General features: G+C 42.2%; 1 protein-coding gene across 1 annotated transcript in view; it reads left to right on the plus strand.

Annotated features, from left to right (window-relative positions):
• Myo81F (Myosin 81F) overlaps positions 1–25,310 on the plus strand; it is a 530,639-nt gene that overhangs the window by 404,352 nt on the left and 100,977 nt on the right. The window contains exons 17-18 of the mRNA XM_070285196.1: positions 6,127–7,102; positions 18,054–18,352. Coding sequence (XP_070141297.1) covers positions 6,127–7,102; positions 18,054–18,352 — 1,275 coding nt within the window. The remainder of the gene's footprint in view (positions 1–6,126; positions 7,103–18,053; positions 18,353–25,310) is intronic.

Consider the following 25,310-nt stretch of genomic DNA (forward strand, 5'->3'; position numbering starts at 1 on the left):
CGGTTCCAGGACGCCGTTGTATCATTTCGTCACCATGCCATTCGGGTTGACAAATGCTGCTCAACGCCTGTGCCGCCTCATGGATAAGGTGATTCCCCAGAGGTTGCGAGAAAAGGTATTTATGTACCTGGACGACTTGCTGGTGGTGTTCCCAACGTTTGAGGAACACATAGAGACACTCCAGGAAGTGGCAGGACTCTTGAGGGAAGCGGGATTGACCATCGGGTTAAAGAAGTCTCACTTCTGCTTTAAAGAGCTTAGATATCTGGGTTTTATTATAGGCGGCGGAGTTCTTCGAACTGATCCCAAGAAGGTCGAAGCCATTCAGAATCTAGGATTTCCCAAGAGCACGAGGGAAGTGAGGAGCTTCTTAGGCACGGCGGGTTGGTACCGGAGGTTTATCCGGAACTTTGCAGACCTCGCAGCGCCGCTGACGGATACTTTGAAAAAGGGCCAGAAATTCAAGATGACAGCGGAGGCGGAGGAAGCGATCAAAGCCCTAAAGAGTGCATTAATGGCTGCGCCGGTATTAGCCCATCCGGACTTCTCCAAGAGATTTTATGTGCAGTGCGATGCATCGGATTCCGGAGTCGGAGCAGTGTTGTTCCAGGAGGAAGATGACGGCAGCGAACGACCTATAGCATTTATGTCTCAGAAGCTGAATCAGTGTCAGCGTAACTACAGCGTGACGGAAAGGAATGCTTGGCGGCCGTATTAGCTATACAGCGATTCCGACCGTACATAGAGCTCATGCCATTTACGATGATTACGGATCACTCGAGCTTAAAGTGGTTAATGTCGCTGAAGGATTTAAGTGGGAGACTTGCGAGATGGTCGTTGAAATTACAGGCCTACGACTTTTGTATACAGCATCGGAAAGGGTCAGAGAACGTAGTGGCGGACACCCTATCTAGGATGGTGGAATCGGTGGAAGACCTAAGTGACGACTGGATGCTGGGATTCCAGACCGTGGAGCTTGAGTCGGAGGAATATCGCGAGCTACGTGACGTGGTCGAAGCGGAAAAGGAGAAACGGCCAGATATCAAAGTGGTGGATGGTTTCGTATTTAAACGGACCATGTCCAACAGCGAACCTGAGCTGGAGGAGAACCGCTGGAAGCTGTGGATCCCAGCGTCGCTGACCAGCACATTGATAGAACAAGCACACGCGCCGCTGACAAAGGCTCATGGAGGGATGGCCAAAACGCTACATCGCCTGCGGCAATGGTTCCATTGGCCGGGCATGGTGTCTCAGGTACGGGGATTCGTTCGCGACTGCCAGGTATGCAAGGAGTCCAAACCGTTGTATGGAGGGCCAAAGCCGGGGCTAGGAACAGAAACGGTAACGTATCGGCCGTTCCAAAAGATTTACATCGACTTTCTGGGAAAATATCCTCGGTCTAGGAAGGGTCACGCCTACATTTTTATTGTGGTAGACCACTTCTCGAAGTTTGTGTTCCTCAAGGCAATGAAGGAGGCGACCACGGTGGAAGTCGTCAAGTTCTTGACCAAAACAATATTCCACACGTTTGGAGTGCCGGAGATTATACATTCCGACAACGGAAAGCAGTTCGTAGCGAAGCGGTTCCGGGAGATGGTCGAGCAGTAAAGGATTAAGCACTTGAGAACGGCGGTATACTCTCCTCAGTCGAATGCAGCCGAACGGGTGAACCAGTCGGTGCTCAATGCAATCCGGGCGTACTTGGAGGAGGATCATCGGGATTTGTATCTTCCGGAGATCGAGGCGGCCTTGAGAAGCTCAGTGCACCAAGCGACAGGAGTAACGCCGTACTTCGCCTTGTTTGGGCAGAATATGTTCACCAACGGAGCTGATTATCAGCTGGCTCGGAGGTTACAGGCGTTGGGGGACAACGAGCTGGAGGGCCTGGGGGCAGGAGAGAGGATGGCGCTGATAAGGGACACGATAAGGAATAACTTGCATGAGGCACACGAGAATAGTGCAAGGTTTTTCAATCGCCGGACACGTGAGGTAGCTTTCCGCCCCGGACAAGAAGCGTTTAGGCGAAATCACGTATTGAGTGATTTCGGGAAGTGTTTTAACGCGAAATTTGCCAGGAAATTCCTGAAATGCCGGATTCGAAGACCCATAGGCAACCACATGTATGAGGTGGAGGACATGAATGGCAAGTTGGCAGGGGTGTTCCATGTGAAGGACCTAAAGCAATAAAGGACACGCGGAAGGTGAATTGTTCCCTACACGGAATGGGGTCTACGACCAACGATGAGGACCTGGAAGAGAAGAAGAGAATAAATCTGGCATCTTAAACGCACGGAATCACTTGCTCGGAATGGTAACGTGGAGGTAATGTTGGCCAAAGCGATGAGGGCATCGGATCGTGGATTCAGGGTCGTGGGAGGTCTCCCGCGTTGGGCGCTTGTAAATCCCAAGGTCCTGCGCTAATCTGGCTCGTCAGGTTTCCTGTTCTTTGGCAATAGCCGGAATTCGGACATTTTTCACTGCCAATGTTTCTTTGTTTTTGTTTATGTCGACCATTGTCAGTGTGGTGTTGTGTCCGACGGACATATCGGTGATCGGAGGTCACTGGTATCGATAGGTGGGAATGGGTAGCACTGGGAATAGGACTGCCAACTGAGGCCATTTAGGGTAGTGGGTTCATTCACTCGATGAAAGAGAACTCGAAAAAAAGAAACCTAACGGAGTTCGAGTTCGAATGGCGTGTTGTCGGCTGTCGCTGCCTCCGTTGGTTTTGGAATCCGGAGAGAAAGAAATTCGATCGAGCGCGGGACAGTTCGGCGGTGCAAAGATTTTAGAAGTTGTGAAGTGGCCTTAGAGAAAAATATAAAAAAAAAAAAAAAAAACTATATATGTTAAGACCAATTGAAGAATAATAATTAAGTGGAGCAGTGCTAATTTTTTTGGAGACAACAACAACCTGGGAAGCTGGATCGGCGAACCCTCGAGGTGAGTGGTCAGGGACCAGGCAGGACAAATAGAAGAGGATAAAGAAAATCTTTTTTTAAATATAGAAGCCGACCAGGACCAGGTTACAAAGAAAGAGCGCCAGGCCAAGATCCGGGACTGGCGAAATTTTTTTTTTTGTACGGGAGCCTAATTTTTTGATCCCCGCATATTTTTATGCATATACTGGCGGGAATAGTGGTCTTGGTGGCCGAGTATTTTTGGAACTAGCGGTACCTATTGCGGTATGGCCACATAACATCCTGGTGCCGCATAATTTTTTTTGGACTGCGCCAAATTGTCGATCCCTTGGGTCATTGCTGGCCACCCGAACTGCACATAAGGGCGTAATTTTTCCCGCGACTCTGGTCGTAACCTCGCCGGCACAGTACCGCCTACTTGAAGACCGACACGCCTGCAACGAGGCGGCAACGGGAGCCACCAAAGGCTTTAGTACGATTTTTTTTTATTTTGTTTTATATTTATTTTTTTTGTTATTCTATTTAATCTCCTTATTTATATATTTATCGTTTTAATTTTTATTATTTATTTATTTAGTTATTTATTCATTTGTTTATTTAGTTAGTTATTTATTTATTTAGTTATTTATTTATTTATTTATTTGTTTGGTCATAGTTGTTCCTCATTTATTGTATATACATATTTTATTCATATTTTTTGGTTAAATTTTCTGGTTGTGCCCCAACTTATTTTTTTTTGTGTGAATTTCTAATTTTCTGTTCAGTGGTTTCTGTACCGGCTTCCCCTCGAAAGTTCGTTCCCCTTCTGAGCGCTCAAACGGGTAGGTCGAGAATTTTTGTTGATGTCGAGGAAAATTATAACGTTTTATTCGTATTGCAAAAAAAAAGGATACATACCGGAAAAAAAATAGTTTGGCGGTTCAACAGAGACCAATTGTACTTTTTTTTGTAAAATTAATTATTGTAATTAAAAGTAAGGTCTAAAATATGAATATGGAGTAGTCCTTTTTTTCTGGGAAGGAGGAGGGGATCCATGGCGTGAGGTGATTGTGTGAAGCATAATAGGGGCAGCTGCATATATAATTTCTGCCAGCAGCCTGCAAAGGATGGGAGGGCAAGGCAGATGAGCTCCACAACATCCAGGAGTCTCAAAGGAGTCTGACCGTTTAGAAGGTATGTGTCGTTAAGAAATGTTTCGTCCAGTTTCGAACTTGTGCAAGTGTTAGTGTTGTGCAATGTCTCGTCTTCGTCTAGGGCGGGATGTTCAAAATTAAATTATATCTGTTACGTGTGTCAGTGGGCCGGGCCAAGAACCGATGCCTGAGAGGGAGCTTGCCGAGGCATGGCCCAAGCCGATGGCTGCACACGCAGGACCTTGTAGGGTCATAACATAGTTAATATTTAAAAAAAAAAATAAATTAATAAAAAAAATTTTAATAATTACCCAGAAAGATGTACTGAACAACGCCGGTAAAACATTTTTAATAAATATTCTTTATGGTGTCAAAAAAAAAATCGACAAAACTTCATATTTTTGCGCGGTACAACTGTATATAACCCCTTAAGCAAATAACTATAACCATTTCTTGCTGTCGCGACAGCGCAAACAACAACAAACGGTGAAAGCACAAAAGGAAATGCCAAAAAATGCAAAGCAACCGCAGCAGCCTTTTTTTAAAATATATTTCGATATTTATTTATACGTTAATCAACCAAATCAATGAATTCAAAACGTAGGGACTAACACTAGCAACAAACGTAACAAGCATACAAAACAGCAATAAAAAATAACAATTTTTAATTTGCCAAGACATCTAAGACATTCATTCATTTGAGACTTTCATTGTTTCGACTTCAGTGCCTGTTGATCTGCTTCCTCACTGTGTGACGCGTATACGCGCACAAATATATATTAAGAACTAATAGAAACAACTAGCGATATAGGAAAATGGATTGGCAACATTATGAATAACTTTGAATTGAAGACGCGCGCGCCAATGATCGCGATCGCGAGGGTCACACTGGACCGAACGGAGGCTGGCAACACCGTTCGGGCAACTCCCGCACAAGACTCTGGCCACACTGAAGCCCAGCCAGGGCCTATATAAAGCAGGCCTCGGCGCTGGAGAAACTACTTAGCAGCCGACTGCGATTGGGTCGAGTTAACCTCCCCGAGTCCGATAACAACTCACTGAGCTGACTTTCGAGTCGGACAACAACTTGGTTCTGTTCTGTTCGAGTCCGAACGCATTCTCTCGTGGATGACTTTCGAGTCCGAACGCATTAGCTTGTGGGTGACTTTCGAGTCCAAATAACCCATCTTCTGGCGGAACTATCGGCCTACCGGACAGCCGCAATCGGGACAAGGAGAACGAATCGGAACCACGGCGTACCCCAGAATTGAGACCCGGCATGAAATTATTGAGAATTGTACCTTTTAGATCAATAAACATTAAGATACATTTTTACGACATAATTGTCAAGCGTTCTACTCTGGGACTGGGTCGGAATCTCTTACAGCAACCACGCCTGAACCAAATAATTCCTGAAATGGAACTTGAACGTCCCGCTAAGCTTCCCGAGGACAGACAGACCGTCACAACTGTTAGCATTTTGAGTTCATTAGCGATGTCTGCATTTCTAGCAAACCAGGGTGCATTTGTGATCGTGGTGTTATTTGTGTATTTAGAAGCTCTTTTTGTTATACTGGCGCCAATGAAATGATCCAGTTCTTTTTGTTGTTTTTGGCCAAAGAACTGGTTCAAAAAAAAAAAAAACAAATTATTGCCGATTTTCGAGGTTTGCTTTTGCCTTCGCATCGACGCTTAGGATTCCCAACGGGTCCTAGCTTAGATTAAAGGTAAATTATAATACAAAGAAAATTAGCAATAGTTAGCAAGGGGTCTAATGATTTGGTTGCGAAAATGAAATTAAAAAAAATATATTTTAAATTACAAATTTTAAATCCAGAATATAGTTATTTTATACGATATAAAAATAATATTTTTGAAAATTTATCAAAACAAATTATTTTATATCTTTTATTATATATCCTTTTGGTCATTCTATTTTTTCAATTCCAATTCGCAAAGGTATACAAAATTCGGCGTGCCGAAAGCTAGCTACTTTCTTGTTTTAAATAATAATGCAAAAAAGTTAAAGTTATCATGCATACTTAAAAGTATTCTGTATCTGTTTTTTTTAGAAAGACGAATTCCCGGTCAGTGAGAAAGTAGCTCTTCAACTAGCAGGCTTGCAAGCTCAAGTAGCATTAGGAGATCCATCTAATCAGCCAAAACCAGAATATTATTCGGATATCAATAGCTTCTTACCAAGTAGAATATCAAAAACAAGAGAGCAACAATTTTGGATACCAATTTTAGCACAAGCCCACCGACAATACGGATCATCCAGAAAAGAATTAACAGCTAAAGTTTTATATTTAAGTTGTGTAATGCAGTATCCTCTTTATGGCACAACGATGTATGCAGTAACATACAAAGGCTATTGGAATTTCGTTAATAACATAATTCTGGCAGTTCATTGTGATGGAATAATGTTTATTCAACCAGAAGATAAATTTATTATTCACCAATTTAAGTACATAGATATTGAATCCATTATGCTAGACCCCAGCGACAGTTTTATTACTATATCACTAAATCGAAATATGCATCAGCTCAACAAGCATTACTCTGAAAGGACACCTCTGATTGATACACAAAAATGTTTTGTTTTTGAAACATCACAAAAAAATGAAATTGGATCTTTAATTATCTCGTATTACCCCGCTTTATCAAATTGGATATTAAACATTGCGGAGTGTTCAAAAAAAATTAAAAGAACAACCAATGAAGACAGATTAAGATTGTATCAAAATGTTGTTACCTGCAGACGCCAATTAGTGGATATGAATATAGTTAAAAAGCCCCAAGAGTTAGGTGGATTTTTGAAAAATACTCTTAGACGTCTATCCAAACACCGTGTAGAAAAATTGAGAACAGAACAGGGTGCTAACCTTCAAGACCATGGTGAAACATATAAGGGGTTTTCCCATTCATTTTGGGCGTTTAGTAAACTGCAAATACCATTCTGTTTAAGTACACTTTGTGACCAAGATGAGGCCGTTATGGTACAAATTTTTTATTCTATATTAACATATTCTGGACTTGGAACTTCTGGTAAGTCGTAAGTCTCACACCTACCCTTGTTTGATTTATTGATTTACTTTTATTATTATTTATTTATTATTATTTTTTTTTAATTTATATTCAAGATTTTATATGATTTAAAGAAAAGCATGCAATATAAGGACGCTGTTGCCGGTCAGTGTCGTTCAGAAACCTGCTAATTATACCTGCTAATGACCGCTATGTTACAAATACCTATACACTTCACTTGTTCGTCCTATCTTAGAATATGGATCTTGCTTTTGGAGCCCTCAGTATGGCGTTCATAGTACTTAGTACATAGTACATAGAACTTTTTACTTTTCGCTTAACGCGGTTTAAACTGGGATGCATACCAGAGGTTACTGAAGTATCTAGTAGACTTCTACCAATTAACTTACCCTATTTATATAATCGTAGAAGCATGCATTCATTTATAACCTAATTCGCGGTGACGTGGAAAGTGCTGACTTGCTGGGTCAGCTTAATATTCTCTTACCGACTAGAAATACTAGATCCCTTATACCCTTAATTTTGCTCCACTGAAAAACATCCTCTATTTACGAATTGTTTCATCTTCGTGTCTACTAACTGTTTTATCTTCCGGCCTACTAAGAACCTAAGTGTTTCATCTTCCTTTCTACTAAATTTGTCTAATTCTGCATTTGTTGTGGTTATAGCAATACTACCACAACCACTTAATTTTGATTTAATTATTTAATTTTTACTTCCATCAGTTTTCAATTTATTCGTAGTAACCGATTATAAGCTCTATATATACAAGGTGCGTTCCAAAGTAAACAGGACTTTTTTAATCTAGCACCCTCTAGTGGCGCCATCTATGTGTCAACTGGTGCGTTAGAATCTGCTATCCTTTATCGACTTCCAGTACAAATTTCATGACATTTCATCTATTGGAAGTGAGGTTATTGCGTTTTAAGTGTCAGTATGTTTTTGTCATCGGTGCGAAAATGAGCTTCGAACAAAGAGCCTTAATGTTTTAAAATTGGTAAAACTTTTCCCGAAACGTTTCAATTGATAAAACAAATTTATGGCGACGATTGCCTATCCCGTGGCAGAGTGCACGAGGGGTTTCAACGTTTTCAAAGTGGTAATGAGGACATAAATGACGATGAACATGTGGACCAACCAAAATCCGTGATCACCGAAAAATCCATCGAAATTGTGCGAGAATTCATAAAAAATCAGCCGAAATCATCATTGAAATATATGGAAATAGAATTGAACATCTCCAAAACATCGATTTATCGCATTTTGACCGAACATTTGGCCTTACAAAAGGTGTGTGCACGGTTTGTTCCGCATAAATTGACTAACGTCCAAAAATTGCTCCGCTTGTGTCCGACTATTTGACGAAAAATCACATTTTAACCATCAACCACTCCCCGTATTCACCTGATATGGCACCGTGCGACTTCTACCTTTTCGGAAAAATGCATTTGCCGGTGAAAGGAAAGCGTTATGCAGACGTACAGGCCATTCAAAGGGCTTGCACCGGCATACTGGCGGCCATACCGGGCAACGAGCTAAAACACTCGTTCGACATGCTTTTGGACCGTGCAAAACTCTGTATTAAAGCAGAAGGAGACTATTTTGAATAAAATAAATTTATTTTGCCGAAAAAACTATTTGTTCTGTCTAATTTTTAAAAGTCCTGTTTACTTTGGAACGCACCTTGTATATAAAATATATAATATGACTCATGACTTATTTAAACTAGAAATAAGATTTTATTGATCCTTTTAATACAAAAAATCAGGGACCGTAATCATTATAAGGACTATTTTAAAAATTACTTTGTAATGATTACCTATCGATTTTTAATTTTTTAAATCAAGACTAATAATTATTTTTGAGCAAAAAAAGTAAAAATCACAAATAATCATTAAGCTTGAACAAAAAAAATATAACTCAAAAATAATGATTATTCGTGATTTTTATTTATTTTGTTCAAAATAAAACTCACCAAGCAAGAACTTTTAATCCTTTAAGGATATTTCCAATATTGTCCTATGTCCTTATAAAGGGACCCTAGAGCAACAATTGACAACAACAACAACAAAATGTATTTTACCTGTGTTTGTTGCAATTATTTAATATTAGGTGAGTTTTATTTTGAACAAAAAAAATAAAAATCACGAATAATCATTATTTTTGAGTTTTATTTTTTTTGCTCAAGCATAATGATTATTTGTGATTTTTATTTTTTTTTGCTCAAAAATAATGTTTAACAATAGAAGAATAAATATAACAATTAAAATTAAAAATCATCAAGGATATTCATAGTGTATCCTTAAAGGATAAAAATGTGCTAGTCAAGCTTGTTCTATATTGATTGGAAGTGATTGATTTATTCATTTAAAAATAGCGACAATATTCATTATTTACGGTCCCTGCAAAAAATACAATTTGTTTTTAATTTATCCCAAAATAGCAATTAATTACCGGTTCAAGAGTGGTAAATTTGGTATTAAATATTTCTACATAAATGAAGTCGGACTTCCAAGGTCTATGAGTGACGCTGTAATGATTGGAGATCTATATCAGAAAAAAAAAAAATTTTATTCGCCTTACGTAGTTGTTTTCGCCTGCACTCTTTCTCTATGGGGCAGTCTGCCTATGGGTTACATAGCTGCTTTTGCAACCATCATCTTATCTTCGAAATAGCTGGCGAATTTCTCGGCGACTTGTCACTGACGTTCTTAAAATTGGCTTCGTGCTTCTGCTTGCCAAATACCAATTCGAATTGCTTGAGCAGCTTCTCTGCTAGTCAGAGTTGTGCTTTACCATTTAGCTTATCAATGCACAGCTAGCTTGGACATCTTTGCAACATTTTAGATCTGAGTTATCCAGATCCTGGCATATGTTTCAAAATTTTCAATACTCGTCTCCATTGCTGACATTAAGAGTGTTGGAACTGTCTCACCACTCTGATTGGAATACGTGACGCAAATATGATTTCCACGTTTGTAGCGTCGTCTTGCTGGCTACCGCCAACTATGTCATGCGATGATAATCTTCGGCATTACACTCTTGAGTAGGCATATCCAACATAGCAAGCCACTTCTTTAATTGAGCGACTGTATATCCGTTTAAATCCGTATTTTTTTTTTTAATTTATCCCACTTCTCAGATTGTGGTAAGATGATTTTTATTTTAACATTGTGTGACGCGCAGACGCGCACAAATATATACGTAAGATATAGAATAAGGATGATAATAGTCGGACCCCGACCATATCTTACGTCTATGTTTCTTGAAAGAACTTAGGGCCTCTACGTACGTCTCTATATCTCGGTAGACCTTAGCGCCTCCGTATAAGTGTCGATATATTAGTAGACCTTAGGGCTTCTGTATACGTCTCGATCTTTGAAGACCTTGTGGCCTCCACAAACTTCTCGATCTTGAATGACTTTAGGGCCTCTACACATTTCTCTATTTGTTGGAAGACCTTAGGGCCTCTACACATTTCTCCATTTGTTGGAAGATCTTAGGGCCTCTACCCACTTCTTATTACTTGGAAGACCTCAGGGCCTCTTCTAACCCTCCCCGGTAACTGGAAGATCTCAGGGTCTCCACTAACTGGAAGATCTCAGGGTCTCTGCTAACTGGTAGACCTTAAGGTCTCCACAAGCTGTTCTCACTCTAGGAGATCTGAAGGCAAATCGTCACAATTGTTTTTTATTCTTACTCTACTGTGAGCAATCGTATTCCAGTGCGAGCCTCACACGATAAATACACTTTCGTGCCTTAATAATCCTCAAAGGTAGAGTAACCGTGAGACTACCATGCGTAAACCAGAGCTTTTGGGATTAAATTAAAGATTAATCTTAATCTTAATTTAATCACATCGTTAACATACATATATATAGTTAGCCTGGTGCTACGTATCCTCAAACCCAATAAACACCAAACCAACCCCAACTCCTACCTTCAATTTTGCATAGCTAAAGTCCCATACAAAGTTGTAGCGCAAAGGCTTCTTAGAACCAACAAACTCCTTTATAAAAACCAATTCGGTTGCAAATGATTGAAGTCTCTTCAAGGCAGTCAACAGTCAACTGGTTCGTTGTCTCTAAAAAAGCATATATCGATAATTTCAATCGACTGTGCAGGGGTTTCTGACAACTGACACCAACAGAAAGAGTGGTGATAAAATAAGTATGTTACCTAATCTTAAAACAAAAAAAAAGTAATGATTAAAAAAACGGAACTCACTCTCAAACATCTATTTTTCGGTAACCACATCTCTCAAGGGTCTTCTATTAGTCAACTCTTTAACCAACAAAACCTTCCTTCCAATAGAAATTAAATTGATACAACTTAACTAAAATTACAACCTCCAACTCAACCTTATAACCATTTTTAATTAAATCAGGTAATGGTGCTCCTTCTCAACATATGTCGGAAAATAGGTTGCAGAGCAAATAAAATTACAGGCTCCATCAACATCACAATCACAGATAAAAAATTATCGGCCTTACAATAAACCGACGTTACAACTAAAACACCCACATATAAAATCTAAGAAAAAGAAGCTTGCAACAAAACTAATCCTCTCCCATGACTCTCCATAGACAAACAATACAGATACCCTTCCACGACAGACAGAATCATCGACTTCTGAAAAACCTTTTTCCTTCCTAATAACTACCCAAAACAACTCCCAAAAATACAATCCAGAAATATTTCAAAAAGCCACAAACATGACCGAATCCCGTTACAAAAAAATTACTACTCCCCTTTTAACATTCGATGAACTCGAAAATAAAAAGTAAGGCGGAAAAATTAAAATTTACCTATGCTAGAGATACTTCATCCTTTAAAGTAATCAGAATCAGCTGGGCTTACGAGTAAGCTTCCTAAATTCTATTCTGATAGTGTCTCATTTGCTTATCACAGAAACCTGGCTAAAGCCGGAGATTCTGAGCTCCGAAGTTGTTCCAGCTATGTTCCAAATATACCGGCTAGATCGACCTATCAGACATGGTTAGGTTAGGTTAGGTTAGATTAATCCGGACGGCCCTCGTGGGACCACGCTTTCCTTCCGCGGAAGATGCAGCACGTAGTGAGTGAGTTTCTCGTTGTGCTCTTTGCACATGGTTTTCGATATACTGCAGGTTGCGGAATGACCGTGCGTCAGCCCCGTCTCTCCAGCTCGCTTTAGAGCGTTCTTAGGGAGACAGGAAAGTTTTTTGCTCGTTCACTCGCCAGTCAGACTTGTTACCGCCTATGCCTTGGTGGCTGGGAACCCAGTAAATCCTCACTGACTTTGTATTGCTCAGGCTATCTAGTGACTCCCTGCTTGCAAGTATATTTTTGGAACTGACCGCTGATGATTGCATGGATCTTATCGCCGCTTGACTGTCTACGAACAAATTGCCCGCCTCATGTAGACGGTTTATGATCTGCGCAAGCTCTGCTGCTTTCCTGATGGCGAATACTTCCGCCTGGAATACTTACACGACAGCCTCATTTCAGGATCTGAACAGTGTATGCCCGCTCCAACTCCTCCATTCATCTTGGAGCCGTCGGTGTATATATTGAGGTATTGAGCATGGTCCTGGCCCAACTTCCACTCTTTTGGTCCCATGAATACTGTTGTGTTTACATCCGGTCATGTTCTGCGTATTATGTAGTCAGATGTTCTGCTCATGTCACGACGATTTGAACTGTGCCCGAATTCTTGTAGTGAATTTTTGTCGTCTCGGCACTTGTTCCGTTTTTTTTTTTTATATTATGCAAAAAAACCTAGCTGGCGGAACTCGGCGAACCTTGGATTCGGAGTGGAACAAAATTGGAAAAAGGAAAGTGCTGGAAATCATGCCCAACGAACAGTATTCAATGCCAAAAATTAAAACTTGGAAGCACTCCACTTTACGTGTGTATTTGTGCAATTATCTGGTTATAATTCTTGACACTTTGTGTATTGGAAAACCAATTACCATAAAACCCACATATAAAACATCCAAATAAACAAAATAACAAGAAAGGAAGCTAACTTCTGCACACCGAAGTTTGTATACCCTTGCAGATATTATTTCATTACATTTTACCAATACTTATTATATGTACAGTTTGACAGTTACAGTTTTGCATTCCCAGCTTTACATTTTCTCTACATATACCGATCGTTTATATGGCAGCTATATGATATAGTTGTCTGATTTTTATGAAATTTATACCAAAATTCTAGTATAATAAAATAAGCTTATATCCCGCAGTAGATGAAAAAACGTTGAAAAACAACGAAGTTATAGTTTTTTTCCTATTAATTTCCCGATCGTTCCTATGGCAGCTATAAGATATAGTCGTCCGATTTTCATGATTTTCATTATTTTTCTGAAATAATATAAAATGGCGATATCTAAAAAATGGTGCATAAATGTAGATAAACAGCCAAGTTATAATTTTTTTCTAAAAATTTATCGATCATTTGTATGGGAGCTATATGATATAGTCGTCCGATCCGGCCCGTTCCGACATATATAGCAGTGAGAGTATATAGAAGACTATATGCAAAGTTTCATTCAGATAGCTTTAAAACTGAGGGACTAGTTTGCGTAGAAACGGACAGACGGACAGACTGACGGACAGACGGGCAGACGGACATGGCTAGATCGACTCGGCTGTTGATGCTGATCAAGAATATATATACTTTATAGGGTCGGAAAGGTCTGCTTCACTGCGTTGCACACTTCTGACTGAAATTATAATACCCTGCAAGGGTATAAAAAACTAATGGATATTTGACAGCGTCGGTTGAGGATGCGTGTATTATTACAAAGGCATTGTATCGCTCTGCAATGGGAGAAGTCGAACCTCGGAGACTTAGTCAAGGGGATTTCAGTGGGTATCGTCATTCATCTCAACTATAAAAAATGAATCTGCCCAAGCTTAGTGAAAAACATTCGACTACAAAAAATGTATGTCTTTTTGAGAGTTTAGTTCATAACCACCCATCTCTAACAAATATAGAAAAGTTCAACCATTTGCTTACATGTCTAACAGGTGATGTATTAGGAACTGTAAAGGCGTTTCAAGTTTTGGAGTTAAATTTTGAGGAAGCATTAGCTAGTTTGAAAAACGTCTACGACAGGTATCGAGACCCTCTGCATCAGGCTTGAGGTCTCTTGTTGATGAAATATCGGCTCTGTATGCATAATTGCAGTCGTTGGGTAGTGAACAGGAGATCAAAAACGCAATTTTTATTCTTACAGCTATGTCCAAGGTAGATCACACGACAGAATTCCGATTTTAGGAGCAGCTAGATTATAATAAGTTGCCAACATGGTCTGATTGTGCGTTTCAGTTGAATCAGTGATACCAGCATTTAGCTGCTGATGAATCAACCAAAAGTAAAGGGAAGCCTAGCCAAGGTTCGAATAAGGAATACTCAAAATCGTCATTCTCATGCACAAAAACAGATCACAAACCTGATTCAAATTATCAGTATTGCTCAGCGACGAATCATAATTTAGGTAGTTGTTAAGCCTTCATGGCTCTATCCGTGATTCAACGTTTTGATTTCACTAAACACAATCGGCATAAATTGGCTAGACCCAGTTCATCCAGTTAAAAAATGCAAAGCAACAAAGTGTCTCGTTTGCTCAAAGCCTCATAACACACTTCTTCACAGATATGGGGTAGAGCAGCAACCAGTAGCTTTGGGATCAGGTCCTCAAGTGCAATCACAGTTGTTACCTGTAGCGTTTGATCATTCAAATCAAGCCCACTCATCTCATGTCGGAATTAGCGACCAAGTGATTCTTGCCACTGCCGTCGTTAAGGTGCGGGATAGATTCGGACAGATTCAATTAGCATGAGCTCTTTTAGATTCGGGGTCGCAAATAAACTCTATGGCCGAAGATTTAGCAAAACTCTTGCGGTTACATAGGGAGGAGTCATATTTGAATATCACTACGGTCGGGAAGAACGATTCGGTAGTGCGGCTCAAGGTTCACACGTCAATTCACTCTCGCGTCAATGCTCATAGTTTCGCGACCAATTTTTGGGTGTTAAGGTCAATTTCATCTAATCAGCCCGATTATGAAGTCAATTATGCCCAATGGAAAATTACAGCAAACTTTTAATTGGCAGACCCTCGTTTTCAGAAAAGTGCCCGCAAAAGTGGACTTGCTGATTGGCGCAGAATCCTTTTTCGAAATTCTAAGCGTAGGCCAAATAAAGTTGAGTTCCGAACATCCTTCCATTCAGAAAACATTATTAGGATGGAGTGTGTCGGGGAAGTACACTCAACGCTCATCGAGGCAGCGTTACTGTCAGTGAAAGTATAAGTTCTCTCGACTGACTGGTGGAACGATTTTGGGAACTGGATTAAGTCCCAGAGAGATCGAAGGCTGTTTATACAGCAGACAACACAGTAGAAAGGCTTTCGTCAGGTCGTTTTGAGGTGAAGCTGTCATTTAAGACAAATCCAAGTGTTCTAGGCTTATCCTTCGAAACGGCAAGACTCAGATTTCTTTCGTTGGAGCGCAGACTTGCAAATAATCTCGAGTTAAAAGACATATTTCACGAGTTTATGAGAGAGTATCTTAACCTTGGAAATATGTAAAAATAAACAAACTTAATTTAATGGTTTCGTAACGTAAATATCGTAAATTCTTAGGTTTAAGGTTGGGTTTAAGTTGCCACTTAATTTAAACACAATTGATTATCCAATATGCAATATTCCCCGATCCAGTGCAATGGGAAAATTGTTTATGCAACGGAAGCGGCTGTTGTCAGGTGATTTCAGGCAGACGTTGCCAGTAATTCCCCGTGGAACGCCTGCAGATGATTTGAATGCTTGCCTGAAGGCACCACCTTTATAGAATAACATAAAAACATTATCGCTTACTACTAAAATGACAGTTTAACTTCAAAATGATCAAAGTGCTGCACAATTTCCCAAAGAATTGTTACATCTGGATTAATTACTCTTACCAAGGACTTTTGCCGATTTGTAGAGCTAATTGAGAAATTAGCTCTTATTGAAAATGTTTTCCCAATATAAGTGAGATCAGAATTATGTTTGGGTAAATCAACGAGCAATTCTTGCCGCAAAGAATAATGACGTTCACGCCCTGAATGTCACCATTCAATCAAAAATTACTGGCGATTTCGTATCAAACAAATCCGTTGATTCCATAACAAATCCCGATGATGTAGTAAATTATCCAAAGGAGCTTTTAAACTCTCTGGCATGATACGGCATGATAACCACATAACCAGATGATGTTGCGTAATTTGAATCCACCGCTCCGAAATGTAACCACGCCCATTTTAATTCGGCCATGAGAGGGTTAAAGTTTTTCCATGGGAACTTGTTGGGAAATTACTTTTGACTATTTTTTCATTAATCTTACTGTAATCGCAGCCCAAACGCTTCTTCCCATTCTGTTTGTCCACCAAAACAACTGGAGAAGCAGACTCCGGGGTAATTGGCTTGATTATTCCTTCCTTAAGCCATTTCTGCACCCGATCATTCACTTCTTTTTTACCACAATAGGCTAAACGCCTATCCAGTTCCAGTTTTGACCATCACTTTTTATTTAATTATTGTGTCAAATTGCATACAATTTCATGTTCTCGTCTGGAATCACGTGAATTTCAGTCCACATTTCTATGCCGTCCATATTTACCTGCGCCTTGAAGCTGCCGAACGTCAAAACCTAACCTTACATAATTTCTGCCTAAACTGGTTTTGCTCAGCTCTACTTTTAGGCTCTAATTTAAGCCTTACCACCTTTAAAGAAGGGAGACAAGACACAACTATATTAGACTCTTATGGGGTCCCATCCGATCATTTATACGACGGCGTAATGTATCTTAAGTGTTCATCAGGACCCACTTGATTACTGACCCATCACTAATGAGTGATCATGTTATTCTGATAACGCAACCATGTAGGTTAAAGTGGTGGAGCTCTTTTTTCAGTCTCTAATTAGAGATAGGCTCCATATTGGTCCACAGCCTTGTTTTTTCTTCTTTCTTTTTGTGTGTTGTTTTCTTTTGTTTATGACTGTGTCTTTTTCAGTACCATCCTGAAGCATTAAGATAAATAAAGATAGCTGCAATATTGAGCTTTTCTACTTGTCCCAGTGATTCTAGATGGTCAGCCCCGAAAAGACGCTTCTGCTATTGTTTAATGCTGCGTAGTGACCTAGCATCTGCTCTGGCGTCAACTGTTCCACTGGTTCCTTGCACCTTCTACAGCTGATGCTATATGGCAACTACATTTTAATTTCGTGTGATCGCCCAATGGCCAGTTTAAGCTGCCATGATTAATTAGGGATATTACGTATTTTGTCGAAGTTCGGAAAACAAATTCATTAGTTCGCCATATATTGGAGTATGGTTCATGAATCTGGAGTCCTTTGGGGTCCATATTACCTTGAATTGAATCTGTTGAAAATAACTTTTTACTTTTCGCCCTCCGTGGCCTACCCTGAGATTCTGACTTGAGACTTCAGTCTTATTCTAATAGACTTCTATTAAATAACTTACCCTCCCTAGCTAACCGTAGAAGGATGCTTGGTGTCGTATTTCTTGATAACCTAATTATCAATGATGTTGAGAGCCCCTACCTGGTAGGGCGGCTCAATTTCCACGTTCCTTGACTAACATCTAGAACTTTAAATAATTAAATACGTTCAAAATTAGCTCCTAGTGCTCTAATCTAATTTTGTTGTTGTTTTTTATTTTTCCCGCGTTCTCCTTGGGCGGGAGGTGTCCCCGCAAACAAGAAATATGCATACTTTTGATACCGTTTTTATATTGATCCTAATGGGCACCTAAACAAAGCATTTAATTTGTATCGAAACCGACAGATTACCAAATTAAAACATTTAATTTAAATAATAAAAAGAATTAATATGTTTTTTTAAATTTCAGGATGTCGTTTCACCTTATTAACCCCCAATTTTCGTTTTATTTACAGGCGAAACAATAAAACGGGCTGAGGATGAACATATTCCAATAGTACAATCCATATTGGAGAAATGTATGAAAAAAGAGTCTTTGTTAAATGAACTTTATCTTCAGTTAATCAAGCAGACAACGGATCATCCAGATGTTAATTCAAGAATAAATTTAAAAAATTGGGCACTTTTATCTGTTGTATGCAGTATTATTCTGCCATCCATGAAATCTATCCGAAAGTACCTAATTGCTCATTTAAAACGATGCGCTAGTGATTATTTATCCGAGGAGGGTAAATACGCAAGGTTTGCTGAACACGTAAGTACTGAGCCAGTAGAGCTGTTTGATTCCGCTTTAAACTTTTATAAGGCCATGTTTTATATTACATATGTACAGGATATCTGTTTTGCTATTAATTGTATATAAATTTGACAACATAGTTTGTGCCATGATAGAATTATAATTGTATCATGGTTTGTGCAGCCTTTGTTGGTTTTGTACTTCTTTTTGAGCTTTGTGTGCTTTGCCTCTGTTTGAGCCGTCGCGACGTTTGCTAAGAGTTTCTTAGCTTGCTTACTCCTCTCCTGCTCTCTCTCCTCCTTTCTCTCTTTCGGATTTAAAGAGCTATTATTGCGTTTTCGTAAATCAAACGGTGCTGGATACTAAACAGAAGGGATCGATTCACTAATAATAATAATATTATTTTTTTTTTTGGGGTTGAGGAGGGGGAATGCCTCACGCATCTTCCCATTTGCCGTCGCAAAAAAGAGTATGTGGGGTTTGCCTCTCCCTTCTGCTGTCCATCTTTCCTGCCATTGTCGGAGGGTTTCCTCTCTGGTCCGCTGGATTAGTGCCTTTGTCGTGTCTCCATCTTGTCGTCTTTCGTATATCTTTCTTCGCGCTTTGGCTAAAAGGTCGATTGGTATCGAGCCTGCGACTACTAGCGCAGCAGGGCCGGATACCGTTCGATACGCGCTCGCGATTCATAGAGCCATCGTTCTTTGCACCTCCTGTAGAGGTTTTGTCCTGCAGGCTGTCTCAAGGGTTCCTGCCCAGATCTCGCATCCGTACAGCATGATTGCGTGGTTTATCTCCATTAGAAGCTTTCCTATTGATGGTAATGGGCCGCCCACGTTGGCCATGAGTCAGCTAAGCGCCTTTGTAGTCTCGGTCGCTATTTTCTTCGCCCCTTGTATGTGTGCACTAAATGTTAGTTTTGAGTTTTACTCCTAGGTACTTTATGACCTTCTGCGTCCTTATAACGTTTTCCCCTACTCTCATATCTATTTCTAGGGGGATCCTTCTCCTGGTAGCTAATAATAGCTCCGTTTTTTCATCCGCAAGTTTTAGATCGTGTGAGTTCAGCCATCTTTTTACACGTATCATTACTTGCGTCAGCTTGCGTTGTGCATACTCGGTATTGCGCGCTGTAATGACTGCGACTATGTCGTCTGCTTATCCCACGATAGTCGTGTCCTCTGGGATGTCTAGGTGGAAAATTTCGTGATAGCTGATGTTCCATAGCTCTGGTCCAAGTATTGATCCTTGTGCGGCTCCTGAAGTTATCTGTATGCATTTCTCCCCTGCTTTTGTTTGATACAGTAGTCGTCGGTAGAGATAGTCCTGTATTATACGCATCAGGTATCCTGGGATTTGGAATCGTCTTTTCAGAGCATCAATTATGTTGTCCCACCTAACGCTGTTGAAGGCGTTTTTAACGTCCAGAAGAAGTTGTTGCCCTGTTGGCTGCTGAGAGCTTGGTTCACGACTTCTTCGATTGCTCCAATTGTCGATCTTCCTGGTATAAACCCATACTGCCTTGGGGAAAGACCCCCTCCTCTTTCGATCGCTGCTGCTAGTCGTGGCTTGACCAATTTTTCTAGTAGCTTCCCGGTTGTGTTAAGCATGCATAATGGTCGATAAGCTGACGGGGTTAGGGGGTCTCCCTTGCTCTTGCTTATCAGGACCAACCATTGCACCTTCAAAATATCTAGGAATTTCCCGCGGGTAATGCACTCGTTATACATATCCAATAGGATATGGGGTCGGTTCTCCGCGATCGCTGTTAGGACTTCTGCTGGAATGTTTTCGGGCCCTGGGGCCTTCTTCCTTTTTAAGGTTTTTGCCGCTTTTAGTAGCTCGTCCTCAGTGAAGAGCTCGATCTGGTGTTCGGCTATTGGCTATGCTATTTGTATGGGCGGGAAATAGTGTTTTGACTATTTGGTCCATTTGCTCTTCTTCTAGTTCCGGTGTTGGATTTCTTGTTCTGAGCTTCTTCATCACGATTTTATATCCGAGCCCCCATGGGTCACTATTGATATCGTTGCAGAGGCGTTTCCATTTCTCCGTTTTGCTTTTTCGGATGGCAATATTTAAATCCTTCTTGGATTTCTTGAATTCTTCTTCTGTAAAGATCCCTATCCGTCTAGCTCTCGTAAGGCGGCGTCTGTTTTTTATACACGTTTCTCTGAGAGCTTTTATCTCTTGGGTCCACCAGTACGCTCTTGTCCTTGTCTGCCCATTTTAGGCATTGCGGCGTTGCAAGCCTGCCTTATGGTTGTCATATTGTTGCTGGCTATATTACCGCCTCTCTGTTGGTTCAGCCTTGCGTCAATTTCTTTTATCAGCCTTGCTTTGTCCAGTCGATTGACGTTAAACGTAATATAGCTATGGTCACTTCCGTTGTAGTTATCGAGAACTTTCCAGTCGGCGATTTTGTGCGCGCAGTTTTCTGTCACTTGTCTTATGTCGGGGATTGTGCCCACGTTCCCTACTCGATTGAATGTTTGCATTGCACCTACCTTTGCTGTTAGCATCCCGATTCTTGAGGCCATATTTAGGACTCTACAGCCTCGAGAGTCAGTTGATGGCATACCCCATTCTTGAGCTCTTGAGTTAAAGTCCCCTGCTAAATGTGAGATGGGTTGATAACCCTCTTACGTTAATCTTTATTATAGTATTTTTTATACCCTTGCAGGGTATTATAATTTCAGTCAGACGTTTGCAACGCAGTGAAGGAGACGTTTCCGACCCTATTAAGTATAAATATTCTCGATCAGCATCAAAAGCCGAGTCGATCTAGCCATGTCCGTCTGCCCGTCTGTCCGTCAGTCTGTCCGTCTGTCCGTTTCTACGCAAACTAGTCCCTCAGTTTTAAAGCTATCTGAATGAAACTTTGCATATAGTCTTCTATATACTCTCACTGCTATATATGTCGGAACGGGCCGGATCGGACGACTATATCATATAGCTGCCATACAAATGTTCGATAAATTTTTGGAAAAAAATTATAACTTGGCTGTTTTTCAATATTATTCCATCATTTTTGAGATATAGCCATTTTATATTATTCCAGAATTTTGGTAAAAATTTTATGAAAATCAGACCACTATATCTTATAGCTGCCATAGGAGCGATCGGGAAATTAATCGAAAAAAATTATAACTTCGTTGTTTTTCAACGTATTTTAATCTACTTTGACACTTGAGCTTCTGGTATTATTTCAAAATTTTGGTATAAATTTTGATGAAAATCGGACGACTATATCTTACAGCTGCCATAGGAACGATAGGGAAAGTAATAGAAAAAATTATAACTTCGTTGTTTTTCAACGTATTTTCATCTACTCTGAGACATGAGCTTTGCTTATTATTATAGAATTTTGGTATACATTTTATGAAAATCGGACAACTATATCATATAGCTGCCATAGAAGCGATCCGTAGATGTAGAGAAAATGTTAAGCTGGGAATGTATAACTGTAACTGTTGTAACGAATCTCTCCGGCCGGGATAGATCCCAGTCGTGACCAGGGATCCTCTTCAAGAAATTTGTTTTGAGGGGACGGAAATATTTGTAGGAAATTATTATAACAGCGTATGGGACCCGGGTTGCGAACTTACGCGCACTAAATTCCGATTGTCGAGGGTCGGCAAGGTGGATGCCGGACGATGTGGTCACTAGATGCCCCAGGAGCAGGCGGGGCATACGCGCTGCTGGTCAATGGCTGGCCGCCGCGCTGCTTTTATCGACTCGTCGATCTGCTTGATCGGTCAGTCCCTGACAAAAGCTGCTCGTCGCAAACTGCTTTTAGGCACTGCTTGCGCCCACTGCTTGTGTGTACTGCTTTCGCGGATGCGCGGAGTGGCAACTCCGGCGGACTCCTGGCGGAATTTGCTTGATCTCGCCCAGAATTCGGGCGACGTGGGTCGGGGGGAATGGCCAGGGGGTCAGAGAGGCGTTTGTAACGTCCTGTCGTCCACGGGTAGTCAGCGGGACGTCCAGGGTCTGTGCAGATATATTTATTTGGTTCAGGCGTGGTTGCTGTAAGAGATTTTCCCCGATCCGTTTGCCCCCCCAGGGAGAACTCGAGAGGGAAATACAGTAAAGAGTAAGAGTACGGTTTATTGACGGAATGTTACAGGGAGGTAAATTGATCAGGATTTCGGCTGTGCTGGTGACCCACAGGATGGCTCGGCCGACGGAAAAGATCGTGTCCGTGAACCCCGGGTGACGGTGGGCGTAGGCTTCACGCGTCTGGGTGGGTCCTCTCGCTTCTGGATGCCGTCAGCTGCAGCTTGTGCCTGGGGAAGAGGGAGAAGAGAGAGGTTGGCTCTGTTCGGGGTGGCGGGTGGTTGTTGGCCGCGCAGGTCCGTATGCCGTCCGTCGCGTTGGTTCGCCAGTCGGCTCGGAGGGTGGAAGAAAATCTGCACGGAGAAGTTGTTGTCTTGGCCTCGGAATTCTGCCAGGAGAAGTGTGGTTTGGGACTCGAAAGTCTGCCAGGAGAAGTGTGGTTTGGGACTCGAAAGTCGGCCAGGAGAAGTGTGGTTTGGGACTCGCAAGTCTGCCCGGAGAAGTTGTTGTTTGGGACTCGAAAGTCTGCCTGGAGAAGTGTGGTTTGGGACTCGAAAGTCTGCCGGAGAAGTGTGGTTTGGGACTCGAAAGTCTGCCAGGAGAAGTGTGGTTTGGGACTCGAAAGTCTGCCGGAGAAGTGTGGTTTGGGACTCGAAAGTCTGCCAGGAGAAGTGTGGTTTGGGACTCGAAAGTCTGCCGGAGAAGTTGTTGTTTGGGACTCGAAAGTCTGCCTGGAGAAGTGTTGTTTGGGACTCGAAAGTCTGCCCGGAGAAGTGTGGTTTGGGACTCGAAAGTCTGCCGGAGAAGTGCGGTTTGGGACTCGAAAGTCTGCCCGGAGAATTGGACCCTAAAGTCAGCAGAGAGGTGGACCCTAAAGTCGGCAGAGATTTGGACCCTAAAGTCAGCCGAGATTTGGACCCTAAAGTCAGCAGAGAGGTGGACCCTAAAGTCGGCAGAGATTTGGACCCTAAAGTCAGCAGAGATTTGGACCCTAAAGTCAGCAGAGAGGTGGACCCTAAAGTCGGCAGAGATTTGGACCCTAAAGTCAGCAGAGATTTGGACCCTAAAGTCAGCAGAGATTTGGACCCTGAAGTCAGCAAGGAGGAGGGAGGGGGGTTAGCGGGGAGGACTACGACTAACTACTATGTATTGGGCGGAACCTGGATTTACCTGGTTCCCGAAAAGTGACTTGGCTGCTTGGGTGATTACGATCGCAATCAGCGGCTGAGTGACTGCTCCAGTGCCGTGGCCCGCTTTATATAGGGCTCGGCGAGGCCCTAGTGTGGCCAGCTCCCTGGTCGGTTTTTGCCTCCGATAGTGTGCCCGGCCGTCGTATAGCCAGTGTGGCCGTTCGCTGATCGTGCGCGCGCGCGCTTTTGATTTAAATTCGCGTGTGTCTTCCCTTTTCCTCCTTCCTCGCGTTTGCTCGATTGAAACACCTCATGTTCCCTTGTTTTTTGTGTTTATTGCAGCCACTTCATTTCTTTTGTTTTCTGTTCACATTTCACTTCATGTTTCTTTTGGTTTCTTTACTTCATTTTCTTTTGGTTTTCTTTTTCCTTTTTCTGTTCACATTTGTGTTCTTATTGCCTATTACTTCATGTTTCATTTGGTTTCTTTACTTCATTTTTGCTTACATATTATATTCTTATTTATTCTACTATTTTTATCTCTACTTTGTGCGCGCAGCGTCACACGTTAGCTAACTCCGGTTGGGCGCGGAGGCTAGCTACGGGTCGGCTAAGCAGAGTTTCACTTGTCACCGTGGTGACGCAAGGTGCGCGGAATGGCCAGTGCGGGCGTGACGGCAGCGTGTGTCGAAGAGTTCCTAATCTAGGAGTGGATACGGGAGCGGATGCACTCGTAGTCGCGGCGGTGCACGGTGCGTGGGAAACCAGCGCTGGTGTGGCGCTGCGGCTACGGCTCGTCCCTAGCGGGGCGAGGGCAGAGGAGCACGTGTCCTCCAGTCGCGGCGAAACGTTGAGCACGGAATGAGCCTGTGCTGACGTGGCGCTGCGGCTGTAGGTACCACAGAGGGTTCCTAAGCTGGGCGTGAGCGGAGGAGTAGGTGTACTCCAGTCGCGGAAGCGCGCTGTACACGGAGGAGCCGGTGTTGGCGTGACGCTACGACTGCAGTTACGACAGAGGATTCCTAAGCTGAGTACTCCAGTCGCGGCGGCGCACTGTGCACGGAATGAACCTGTGCTGGCGTGACGCTGCGGCCGTGGGCACGGGAAAGGACTCCTAACTGGGCGAGGGCAGAGGAGGAGGTGTCCTCCAGTCACGGCGGCTCGCTGTGCACGGAATGAACCTGTGCTGGCGTGACGCTGCGGCCGTGGGCACGGGGAAGGATTCCTAGCTGGGCGAGGGCAGAGGAGCAGGTGTCCTCCAGTCACGGCGGCACGCTGTGCACGGAATGAACCTGTGCTGGCGTGACGCTGCGGCCGTGGGCACGGGAAAGGATTCCTAGCTTGGCGAGGGCAGAGGAGCAGGTGTCCTCCAGTCACGGCGGCACGCTGTGCACGGAATGGACCTGTGCTGGCGTGACGCTGCGGCCGTGGGCACGGGAAAGGATTGAAAGGAGACTGGATGGTCGCAAAACACGTGCGAATGGAAATTCCGAAACGCAGTATTTGGGTCGCCAGCGGGACAGAGACCGGAGGAACCTGAAAACCGTGACCAATACTACTAGGGAAATACTACTACGGGTGGGTTCGACTGTTAGTTTCCCAGCAGACAAACAGCGGACTTAGTGCGGATGGAGCCGAAAAATGTCCGCTAAAAATATTAAAGACGAACAAAGATTCTGATTTTCCGCATTAGTTTCGCTAAATGCTCAAAAACGGACGGGCAAACGGCTGCATAGTATAAGATCCGCAATCGAAATCTTATTCGGATTCCGAAAATGATAGCTTTTGCTGCC

This window comes from Drosophila kikkawai, chromosome 3L, assembly GCF_030179895.1.
Source record: "Drosophila kikkawai strain 14028-0561.14 chromosome 3L, DkikHiC1v2, whole genome shotgun sequence".
In the NCBI taxonomy this organism is placed as follows: Eukaryota; Metazoa; Arthropoda; class Insecta; order Diptera; family Drosophilidae; genus Drosophila; species Drosophila kikkawai.